The 13690-nt window shown below is 33.3% G+C and overlaps 1 protein-coding gene across 1 annotated transcript in view; it reads right to left on the reverse strand.

Annotated features, from left to right (window-relative positions):
* The window catches only part of LOC140152689 (globin-like), a 121754-nt gene extending 109919 nt beyond the window's left edge, over positions 1-11835 (reverse strand). The window contains exon 1 of the mRNA XM_072175147.1: positions 10583-11835. Coding sequence (XP_072031248.1) covers positions 10583-10758 — 176 coding nt within the window. The 5' untranslated portion in view covers positions 10759-11835. The remainder of the gene's footprint in view (positions 1-10582) is intronic.
* Between the last annotated feature and the right edge of the window lie 1855 nt (positions 11836-13690).

The following is a 13690-nucleotide window of genomic DNA, read 5'->3' on the forward strand; positions in this document are numbered from 1 at the left end:
TATTGGGGTTGGCCTTTTAGGGAGTAACGAGGTCATAGGTCGTGGAGCTCTCCTAAGGTGTTTTTTGTTTTGTTATTTCCATTGTCTTTGACATTTCAGCTACCTTTGTCAGTATTAAGTCTAAATATTTCTTATATTATATTTTATTATATAATTATTATATTATACTATATTATATTATATTATATTATATTATATTATATTATATTATATTATATTATATTATATTATATTATATTATTTTAGGCCCATATCTTATTATTATTATTATTATTATTATTATTATTATTATTATTATTATTATTATTATTATTATTATTATTATTATTATTATTAGTGTTATTATTATTATTATTATTATTATTATTATTATTATTATTATTATTATTATTATTATTATTATTATTATTATTACTACTACTACTACTATACTAAACTAGTCCTCTTATATTCTGGTCGGGACACCCTGCATTAATTCAATTGTTATAATTTCATAGAAACCAAGATCAATCACAATGCAAGTTCTGTCAGTTACATGATGAATCGATGGAACCTGTCAACAGATTTCTAATCAAAAAATAATGAAGTCTCATAATTTTAATAATTTGTAAGGCTGCAAAATGCGAAAGAAAGGCAGTGACAGTAGAGTAGTATTGATTTCAACAGAAGTAAATATATATCCATGTACCATTTCCTTATACAATGCTTTATTGTACACCGGTCTTTTATCACATCATATCGGGTCGGTTTTCATTTTGTATGTATAATGCTAATAACTGTGACTTTATATGGCAAATGGACTTGCATTGTATACCGTCATGCACGATCTTCTTTTTGCCATCAAAGACGACAATTTGGAAATGAGAGGTACACTACAGCGGTATTCCTAGTAATGGCAAAACCGCATTACTTCAGCTTCTTGTCTCATTTTAACAAATAAAATCACTTCGTAATAAGAATACTATCGCAGATTATATCGTGTGGTAATTATACCCATGAAATGTATGTACAATGTACATGTATATCTCGTGATACCTAGAAGCAGAGTATTGTGGGATATTAAAAGTCATTATCTTATATATAGTATCATATGTAACATCAGCATTGCATTCAAACATAAGATGACAGGTCTTTTGTATGCAGGTTAATTTGAAGTTGACAGTGACGGCTCAGGTTATGTAGTAATCGTAAAATTACTATTTTCCCACGTGTAAAAGATAATCATAATGTGAAATTTGATGTTTCGTGATCGAAAACAGTTACTTTAATAAATGCCTTTATCAAAAATGTCAGATCCACTTGCATCTAATAATTCTCGTTGAAATATCAAATACGACGTAAAGTCAATATCATTTCTACATTTCAAAAATTCAGTTTCAGCGTTCAATTGCATTATAACAGTAAATTTATCCTAAACCCAATGATAAAATATGTGTTTTATACATCATAAGGTTCAGGTTGTATTAAGTTCATGTTACTCGCTTGGTCGCGAGCCATTTTACCTACATATGGTTACAACCATACAACATGCATGGAGGAGGTTGTAAATTGGTCGTGATAAGTACTCGGGGCTAAGAAGGTTTTGTATCATGAAAGATGATACCGTGGATACAGTTTCATTTATTACAAATGACCAAGGATGAAACCCATCATCGAAAGTGGACATCAAAATGGATCTGGACAATGAGACAGCTAACAACATACGGCACTTTTAAATCTACTTTAATCTGAGTCATTGAAATCTAAATCAAATGAGGAATTCGTACATTGTGTAAACATATGTGTATGCTGCCGATTTGAGATCATTGCGGAACTATATTATATTAAAGCAACAAAATACAGAAACATTTATCTTTGATTAATTTGTTTTAAGTGAAAAGGGGTGAAAAAAACCTTTTTAACCGAAAATTTCATAATTGCTGTACTTCTCCACGAAGATGATAAAAAAGGTAGCAACAAAAATCCGCTAAATTTGTTCCAAGCTTTAAAACAAGAGATGTGATCGATTGCTTTTTGGAAGTTATTCCAAATTATCTTATAGCATGTATAGGGGGACTTACTTCTTGGGAACCCTGTATTAGCCAACATTAGGTATTTTACATCAAACGCCTCATTCACGATTCTATGATCACTTGAAGTCTAAGAATACAATAGAAAACAAAAAAGACAATCTGCTTGGTTCTGGTGTTCAAATGATATTACTTGCCCTGTTGACCTACAAACATAATGAATTTGGCCGATTCCATTTAGATTTTTAAGGTGTGACGTTACAAATATGCCAAAAATCAGGTTTGAAAAAAAAATCAATAATACATATTATACGATCGTACATTATGACTTAAAGTAAAACATACAGTATCAATAAGTATACTCAGAAGCTCTCAGATACTGCGTTTTACATGATGAATCGATGGAACCTGTCAACAGATTTCTAATCAAAAAATAATGTAGTCTCATAATTTTAATAATTTGTAAGGCTGCAAAATGCGAAAGAAAGGCAGTGACAGTAGAGTAGTATTGATTTCAACAGAAGTAAATATATATCCATGTACCATTTCCTCATACAATGCTTTATTGTACACCGATCTTTTATCACATCATATCGGGTCGGTTTTCATTTTGTATGTATAATGCTAATAACTGTGACTTTATATGGCAAATGGACTTGCATTGTATACCGTCATGCACGATCTTCTTTTTGCCATCAAAGACGACAATTTGGAAATGAGAGGTACACTACAGCGGTATTCCTAGTAATGGCAAAACCCCATTACTTCAGCTTCTTGTCTCATTTTAACAAATAAAATCACTTCGTAATAAGAATACTATCGCAGATTATATCGTGTGGTAATTATACCCATGAAATGTATGTACAATGTACATGTATATCTCGTGATACCTAGAAGCAGAGTATTGTGGGATATTAAAAGTCATTATCTTATAGTATCATAATACATCAGCATTGCATTCAAACATAAGATGACAGGTCTTTTGTAAGCAGGTTAATTTGAAGTTGACAGTGACGGCTCAGGTTATGTAGTAATCGTAAAATTACTATTTTCCCACGTGTAAAAGATAATCATAATGTGAAATTTGATGTTTCGTGATCGAAAACAGTTACTTTAATAAATGCCTTTATCAAAATGTCAGATCCACTTGCATCTAATAATTCTCGTTGAAATATCAAATACGACGTAAAGTCAATATCATTTCTACATTTCAAAAATTCAGTTTCAGCGTTCAATTGCATTATAACAGTAAATTTATCCTAAACCCAATGATAAAATATGTGTTTTATACATCATAAGGTTCAGGTTGTATTAAGTTCATGTTACTCGCTTGGTCGCGAGCCATTTTACCTACATATGGTTACAACCATACAACATGCATGGAGGAGGTTGTAAATTGGTCGTGATAAGTACTCGGGGCTAAGAAGGTTTTTTATCATGAAAGATGATACCGTGGATACAGTTTCATTTATTACAAATGACCAAGGATGAAACCCATCATCGAAAGTGGACATCAAAATGGATCTGGACAATGAGACAGCTAACAACATACGGCACTTTTAAATCTACTTTAATCTGAGTCATTGAAATCTAAATCAAATGAGGAATTCGTACATTGTGTAAACATATGTGTATGCTGCCGATTTGAGATCATTGCGGAACTATATTATATTAAAGCAACAAAAAACAGAAACATTTATCTTTGATTAATTTGTTTTAAGTGAAAAGGGGTGAAAAAACCTTTTTAACCGAAAATTTCATAATTGCTGTACTTCTCCACGAAGATGATAAAAAAGGTAGCAACAAAAATCCGCTAAATTTGTTCCAAGCTTTAAAACAAGAGATGTGATCAATTGCTTTTTGGAAGTTATTCCAAATTATCTTATAGCATGTATAGGGGGACTTACTTCTTGGGAACCCTGTATTAGCCAACATTAGGTATTTTACATCAAACGCCTCATTCACGAATCTATGATCACTTGAAGTCTAAGAATACAATAGAAAACAAAAAAGACAATCTGCTTGGTTCTGGTATTCAAATGATATTACTTGCCCTGTTGACCTACAAACATAATGAATTTGGCCGATTCCATTTAGATTTTTAAGGTGTGACGTTACAAATATGCCAAAAATCAGGTTTGAAAAAAAAATCAATAATACATATTATACGATCGTACATTATGACTTAAAGTAAAACATACAGTATCAATAAGTATACTCAGAAGCTCTCAGATACTGCGTTTTACAGTTGGGTAGCACATTATATTTGTGATCAATTCGTGTATTAATTTCTGCTATATTGATACGTACATGTAGATAGCCGGGAGTACTGAATTATTTAGATGGCATATTGCTTCTGAATGCTTTGAATATGCCTCTAGTTTTCCTTAGCAACAGGTTGTGCACTTAATCACCAGCGTAACTAAAGAAAGGTTTTTATATACGGTGACCTTGAAATGAACACAAAACCTATTTTTACAACATTTAGATAGGTTGCTAAGTTGTGACGTTTTTGACCTTCTTTTGAGTATAATATAATACTACTATAGAACTAATTGTTAGGTCTATGATTGCTCTGTCTTTTCTCAATAATGTTCTAAAACGATCTGTTTGATCATTCGATTCAGTCATATTGATCATTTGCACGTGCGTTTTGATTCTATATGTTCGATCTAAATATGCTATAAGCTTAACTAAATACACACCAACATACCTATACAAATAGTTACGAAAGTTTGTTATGAAGTTGAGTATTTATTCATGAACGAACACATGGCATGTAAGGTGTGTGATTGTTTTTTAATTTCTTGAAATGTATGAATTTTGCATAATAGGCCTAGGCTTACCTATATAGCACAAATTATTAATCCTGCAATTAATACACAACCCACCCCACCATCTCCACGCACGCCCACACGCCTAACAATTCCATATACAAAAAGACAACATTCTTTTAAGTTAATGCCATGAATTTGAATTCCAATTCTCTCGCTATTTTGTGGAAGTAAAATTCGTATTGGCAAACCGTTCGCACTGAAAAGCACTTCACATGATTGTTATTGGCTAAGTATGTGCATGTCTATATTCTACTCCAATTGAAACAAGCTTCGTTAAGAATATTTTGAAAAACGTTAGCTGAATATGGATGCATATTAAAATAAGAAGAACTATTTATGTAAATCATAGCAGGTCCCGGAGCAGGTCATCTTCAGGGCGTGTTTAATTTTGTGTAAAATAATAATGTAACATCGGAAATTAGGTTGAAAATCGATACAATTTCAGTCAATTTGTTGTTGTTGCCATCTTTGGTTTGGAGTTAAATCGAACGCATATTTTTTATTTCTATACAGTAAAATCATTTTCACGATATAGCCTAAGTTATTTACAATGATAATAAATCTGGTTTGATTTAACCAAACGTTGTAATTGTTTTCAATGCATGGGATTGTATTATCAGGAAAGATCGAACATTCAGGTTCAATATGACCATCGATTACACTTATTAGCAATGATGAAACAAGATGCTTTTCTTCCGAGGTAACAAAATAATCGTGGGCAACAAAAACACCCACCACGTGATGTGTGCACTGAGATTTATAGGTAAAACTTTCCCGTGACTAAACGGATGGTATATGAATGGAATATGGAGTTACGTGATCAGAACGATAAGAGGCATCTTATTCTGTACATAGAGTAGGTAAACCCAGAGGCAGCGTAATAAGATTAGATTATGTATCATTTTACTGTGTTGTATATTATTTATTGGGTTTAAATTTACAATTATACGGTGTTGATAATTTACTGTTTTATCTTGATTCTTTAATTCCATTTCTCTTGTCCAGTTGTCATTGAATTTTTTAGATATTTTTATTTAGCTAAGTATTGATTAAGCATGTTTTTTACTTTCTACTTAAAACCAACACCGTTTAGAATATTTATGAAAAAAATCACATATATTATACTCATAATAAGAACTCTTTATATAAATCATAGCAGGTCATCTACAGGGCGTGTTTAATTTATGTAAAGTAATAATGTAACGTAGGAAATTAGGTCAACAATCGATAAATTATCAGTCAATTTGATGGTCGTTTCCATCTTGGTTCGGTGTAAAATCGAACGCATATTTTCATTTCAGTTGCAATGCTTTTATTTTCACGATATACTATATTTACACAATAATTTTGGTTTGATTTAAGGGGGTACTACACCCCTGGCCAATTTTGTGCCTATTTTTGCATTTTTCTCAAAAATAATAGTGCATAGATCACAAGTAAGATGTTTATATTATAGGGGCAAGGACTACAACTACTGCACTGAAAATTCAGCAACTCAAGGCAAGTAGTTATTGATTTATTGATCAAATATTGGTTTTCCTCATTTTTGACTGTAACTCCACAACTGTTGTCTGTGAATTTCAAGTGCAGTAGTTGTAGTCCTTGCCCCAATAATATACATATCTTACTTGTCACCAATGCACTATAATTTTTGAGAAAAATGCAAAAATAGGCACAAAATTGGGCAGGGGTGTAGTACCCCCTTAACATAATGATTATAATGACTTCTGTTAAAACCTTTCTCATATTCATGCTTTCCATGCATGGAATATAATCGAGTGATAACACCAGGGCGGATCAAACATTTGCTCTCCAGGTGACTATTAATTCTGAAAGTATTTACCCAATGTATGAAAACAGATGAAGAAACCTGGATTATACTATGATGAAACAAGTTGCCATTCTCTCGTGAGCTTACAAAACAATCGTGGGCAACAACGTGTGTAAAATCACCTTAGTGTGCACTGAGATTTAGGTAAAACGTCCTTATGATTAAACGACGGGCACTTAAGGGAATATGAAGTTACGTGATCAGAACGAAGAAGCAGCTTATTGTGCATAAAGGTAAGCAAACCTAGCGTAATAAGGTCAGTTTTGGTAGTTATATATAGATATTATATGATATTATCATTTTATTATATCATATTTTGACTAAGATTAAGTTTGATTAAGTTAGGTTACAAAATATTTTTGTGGTTTAGTGTTTTAATTTCTGTCTTACAATATTTTAGCAATAATGTGATCAGATACGTCGTACTTTTGAAATAAAATATCTTCTGTTTGATGAGAAAACAAATACTTGTCAGCATTGTGATGATTTATGTGTCTGTTACCAGATTTATCATAATGCAATAAATTTATATCTACAATTAATTTTAAACTAATTCTTTAATTTATGTTTACATGGGAAACCATGTTTTCCCTTCAAATTAAAACCTATATTATGTATAAGCAAGATAATATCTATTACTAAGCTGTAACTGCTGGTATTGCTTTCCATCTAGTCGTTGTGACAAAATAATTAAAATATACGCCTATCTATCGTTGCTACTAGCATATACCAATTTAACCATTAAAAGTATTGCTAGAACTAATTAATTCATACGTTACACACATAAGTACTATCCCATGCCACGCGAGTGTAATTAATTGTTTGAATTTTAGCTCCATATATAAACGCACTGCACGACTAGACTGTGCATTATGTACATAATATTGAGTGGATATAAAACACTGAAATTGTTATTGGTGCCATATTAACATAGATTTAGTGCATTAATATTATTTAACTGGTGACCATGTAGTCCAAGCATGGTCCGAGGTTGCTTTGACTGAAAACCAAACATTTGGACGTCGATTATATAGGCAATGGCACGATAAGCACTAAGCTACAGGAACTGAGCTAGTAACCATGATTGGAATTTAATTTAAACTGCTAAACATGATTGGAATTTAAGTGGTATATGATTAGCTAATGATGCTAATTGTGGTATTTATTAGTTATTCTAATTACTATTTCTACTTTTAAAACCTGCTGCCACGTGATCGCTCTCTGGATACAACATTTTAAAAATGACTCTGGTATAAATAAGAATACCGTAAAACCCCGTCTACAAGGATATACCTAAGAAACGCCCTCAATAAAATTGGTTGCTTGTTGTATTTGGAGTTTGAACAAATATATACTGGCACTGGGTGGCTATGCATTCCATCTAAGTATGTTGTAACACCAATCAATTGTATTGACATAATAACGACTGTTTCGTATATCAGGATCGTATAGCTCAATTGATAGAGCGTCAGCCTTTGGAACTGAAGACATGCTGAAGAGAGCATGGTCCGGGCACCGGTTCCGTTTTTTCATTCTCGTTTAATTTTAACTTTTTGACATGTTCTTTTTATCTTTCTTCAAATCTACCTTTCTACTTTTAATTTTAGGTGTGTTTTTTTATTTTTTTTTTTTATTTTTATTTTTTTTATAGTTTTTTTTAGTAATTTTGTGGTTTTATAGAAACTAGTAAAAGCATTTATTCTAAATAATAGCGAAACCCACGGTTAGACAGATGTGTTGTAACTACTTGTCTGTCCTCCTCTTTGCAATAAAAACCTTTGTTGCACCTTTGTGCCATCCCAATTCTTGAGGAATGGTAGGTAGGGTGCGTTTTTGGCTTAAGCACGATTTTGTTTCTACTTGAAATGAAATCAAAATAAATATTGTTCTGTTGCCACAATTGCAGTTTTTTCAATAAAAAAAAATAGATGAGGAATAATAATTATTCCATATTTGAATCTATTGTCCCATCAAGAATAGAGTGTCTTCAAAAACTTCAATTCATCTGACAAAGGAAACTATTCTGGTCATTCAATTTTGTTTCGCTTGCACCTGTTATATCACAGGCGTTGGTAGAGAAGGCACACTTCTCTTGTCTTCACCGAAGTAGTGATGTAAACACTAACATGATTAATTACCATAGCTAGCAATGGACATACACTATTTTTGTTCCACTTGAACCCATACTATAGGCTATTCGCTGTCGATGTGACGTAATTAATCGGATTAACTACCATAGCAATTGATGAATACAATTTCGAATATATAGCCCTGCACTTCATCGTTCACGTGGCACCTATGCATTAAACCATAGTTGTCAAAGAAATGCTAATCACTCGCCATGTAAGATTAGTATTTATGAAAAGAGTGGTATTCAATCTATGTTTGGTGACATACGCGGGTGATTAGTGCAATCTGCTTGATGGTAGTTATTGCGATTATTACGTCACTTCGACAGCGAATTGTAGTATAGACGAATCCAACAAGCCAAGTGATGGTCAGAATTTATTCGGCCATTATACGCTGGTGAAGTTGCGTAATTAATCGGATTAATTACCATAGCAATAGGTGAAAACAATTTTGAACATATCGCGCTGCGCTACAAGCAGGTTACACTCATCACCTGTACTGTGTATGTCTGCAATCATAGATTGAATACAATACTGGTCTTTTCAAAGATCTTACAGGTGCAGCATGATATGGTTCAATGAAGAGGTACCGCCTGAACGTATCAGTGTATAACGCGGTATATTCAAAAATTGTTTTCACCTATTGCTATGGTAGTTAATCCGATTATTACGTAACTTCGCCAGTGTATTGGAATAAAACAGGAGGATGTGAGTTCATAAGGGCAATGTCGGGGATTATAGGTCACAATCGATGTGGAGAGATGAGAGGTCCGACCAACAGCCATAGCGAATGGTTCATGTTCAACTAATTCCAGCGGACGGTCTGTGGCTATAAGGAATCGTCTTTGACCACATGCGCAGATCTGTCTCGTCAGGAAGATATTTAATATCCCGAATTTATAATAGGCCTATGCCTACCAGTTCCATCGTATAACCGATCTGCTAGAGAATATTTGTTACCATGTTTAATAAATTCGTATTTATCGTATAATAAAATGTAGCCAAATGTATAGTATGTGTCACACGGTTTTCTGCTGAACCACTAGCAGGCTATGTTACCACATCTATGACAATGACAAAGGTGAATTTTGATGATTTTTACGATCGTCCGGATGAGCAAATCACTGAATGGGTCTTTAGTTCCTCCTCTCCTTATCCTGCCAATATTATATGAATCAAAGAAAAATAAAGAAAAATAAAATTAAACAAGAAAAAAAGACAAAGAAAAGAAACAATAAAAGAAAAACAATAGAATAAATTAAACTAAATATGAAAAAAAAATGATCACGAAAGGAGTCTTTAGAAAATGCAAGAAAATATCAATGATAAGTTTGAACAATATTTTGTTTATAAAAGTTTGTGTGACCGTGATGAGGCTCGAACTCACCATCTTCCGATCTAAAGAACCAAAGTCTTATGCCTTGCCAAGTGAGCTATGCTCGTGAGATGCGAAATAAAGATAAATAATACATTGTATACCTGCTTGTGTCGGTAAATGATTTGCTCAAATTCCATAATGATATAATATTGTGGAGGGCGCTAGCGTGAAATATGCTATCATCACAGTCGCTTCTATTCCTTATAGACGGGTTTCTACGGTATGTCAACACAGAATTGTTGCTTGAAACTAGAACGAATAAATATGTTCATATACATAATGTAGCGTACACGGGGTTGTACATAGTGCTCATATAGGTTTATAAAAACACTCACTTTTGGAGCACTCTGCCACTCTGTGATATTATTCTGGTCATATGCACACAAAATACTACTTACTTTATAAGTGCATTCATCCCCACTGTTTCCATTCCACGTTGTACGGCTTTCCATGATTTTTGTAAGCTAAATTTCTGTCTAGCCGTAAGAGGCAACCTGGGATCTGGAGGTGGAGGAGCTTTAGGTTCAGGCAGCGCTCCATTACGGTTATCTTCTGCGGATGTTGAGCATCCCATATTCACAAAACATCAATTTGTTGATCAAAATATCAACAAAAACACTCCCTAAATGAGTGTAAGATCGGTGAAGAAACAATATCACAAATGGTTTTATCCTCAGATATACAAACAGCACTTTATGGATATAAATTATTCACTAGCATGACTGAAAACACACACCGACGAGTGAAAAATATTCAGGTATTATCACGTAGGATAGAATCTTCGAATAAGGGGTAACTATACGTATGGTAATCCGGAAAGGTTATCAATACCACGACTTCTGATTATGCACGGTGTCGAGTGACTCCATTTTCCCTCAAAAATTGTACAGCTTAATATCAAAGAGGAGATGTTGGAATATATTCCTGCAAAAATACTAGGCAGAATGAGATGTTATATACAAATTGTCGAGAGGTACGCAAGGTGTGAGAGAGTAGTTTAATGTCTTCATCCACAAGACAGTCGGTCAGTGATGTTTAAACGAAAAATACCCTCAGGCTTTGAAATGAGCACTTTCGCTAAAGCTCTTGAAGACGTCAAGTAAAGAAAAAGGTGTTTGGCGGCATGCAGCAGTAAGTTTCTTGCCAACCGTTTTTGTTTCCAGCAGCTTGCTATTTGTATATTATTCACTGTTTCCAATGGAGCGTGTTTTGTTGGTACTGGTTGCCAAGGTATTTGATAAACCCTACTGCACAACCTGTTAAGAGCATACAGCTCATCATGTTATGGATACACACGACCACTACATCCAACTAGAGAGCACGTTTTTCTCTCTGCAACAACAACTCCAATAGGTTAATATGGTAACACACAGACTCTGACACTGCCACTCTACATCAGATGCGAGGAATCTGTTCAAATGTAAACGTGCGATCGATGAGCTATCCGCATTTCATTACTACTATGATTGAATCCGCCAAAGGATATTTCATTTTTTCCACGACTGCTATAACTAAGATGAAGATGCACAAGCCCCGCTCTGGTTGATTTCGCCACCGTCAAGTGTGTAGGGTTATTTGGATGGCAGTACAACAGGAAATTTGGAGCAGCGCATTTCCATGAAAAGCTGAACCGCGGTTATATTGATGTTGAAGAGCGCGATTTATTACCATGCCATTTTATATAATGCTGTAATTAAGTAATTGCCCCAGTGGATTGTTGGAGACCTTTGCGATTTACGCATGACCATTGAGACTTCTTTTGAATAAATTGTGTGTCCGAATTTGTCGATGAGAAGGAAATATTCTGGAACTTAATAATTCTCCTTGACTTTAGTGCGGTATATGATTTAATATAATTAAAACACAATAACACACAATATTTTAGATACTGATTTGGAATAATGATGTAATAATTAATATTTGAACAGTACACCAATACATGCATATCACAATTTGTAGTAAAATATCTCTCTTTATTCGGCTCTTTCATTTACATTGAAAGCTCTTGAACATGTTCACACCAAAATAATATTTGAATAAAAACGATTAAATAAATAAATTACACTTATATGAAGCTATTTCTGATGAATGTTCCATGAAACCTTTCAGTATCTTTGAGTTCAATTCCCAATCAAACTTAATCCTCAAATTCAAAGAAAAAGCTTTATGCTACAATTGCCAGATTTATTACAGTGTCACTTATTTAAGAGTCAAATACTGTAAATTAAATCATCTAACTAGGTTATGAAACCAGAATTGAGCCGAATTCAAATACACTTATTGTCTCATTGTGTATAATAGGCACTTTTTAATGACCCTTACATTTACGCTCAAAAACATGACAAATATATATTATGGTAACGTTTTATGAAAGGTTTGTATTTATCTAGTGTCTGCACGTGGTATCGACACGGAGAAGGGTAATGACAGTTATATATGTTAGTTGTATTGACAAGGACTATAACAAGAGCAATATCAGCGTAATAGCAAGGTCAATCATGTTTTCTTCTTCCATTACAATAATACAATTGTTATTCTGAGGATAGGAGAAAACCGCCGCCCATTTTTATTTGACGGAAGCGGCTGAACCATGAGTAAATTAGGGGCTGTCTATTATATTTTGGCGAGAATAAAAGTCAAATCAAAATAGTAGCACTCAATTTAAGTGCATTATATATTTGATTGGTTGAAACACAAGTGGGCGAGAAAAAAATATTGTTTAGGTTTGCTTTAATATAGATAATCGTATTCCAGTCATTTCGCAAAAAAACATCTTGTAAAACAATTTTGAAAACATAAAAAGAGTGTTCTTCTTGTATACTTGGAGTAGACTGGAAGGTCTGCTTTGAATAAACCGTATACTCTTATTACACAAGAGATGTTTTGGTACAATTGGTTTTTAAAACATTGAATGACAGCAAATCTGTTCACACCCCGGTTAATCACGTATAATGATTAAGAAATCTTGTGCAAAGCGTGTTCTTATCTCTGTTTAGATAGGCCTATAACGGTTTTTCCTTACTTTAATAAATCGAACTCATATCCAGAGTGTTCAAATATAACGATTTCCACTTACTTTCATAAAGAATACTCTTACCACAACCAGGGATAACGATTTTGACTTTCATCAATAAAGTGTGCGCCTTCCATACCCGAGATGTTAAAAAAATTTGATAAAGTGTTCAAGTATAATATTCCACATCCAGGATGTTCAAGTATAACAAATCGTACACTTTCCACATCCAAGGTGTTCAATTATAATAATTTTGACTTCCTTTAACAAAGCGTACACTTTCCACATCCAGGGTGTTCAAGTATATTTTTTAACGACGCGTACTCTTTCCACATCAAGGGTGTTCAAGTATAACAATTTTGACTTTATTTATCAAAGCGTAAACTTTCCACATCAATGGCGTTCAAGTATAATCATTTTGACTTTCTTTAACAAAGCGTACACTTTCCACATCCAGGGTGCTCAAGTATAACAATTTGACTTTCTTTAACAA

This window comes from Amphiura filiformis, chromosome 5, assembly GCF_039555335.1.
Source record: "Amphiura filiformis chromosome 5, Afil_fr2py, whole genome shotgun sequence".
NCBI lineage: Eukaryota > Metazoa > Echinodermata > Ophiuroidea > Amphilepidida > Amphiuridae > Amphiura > Amphiura filiformis.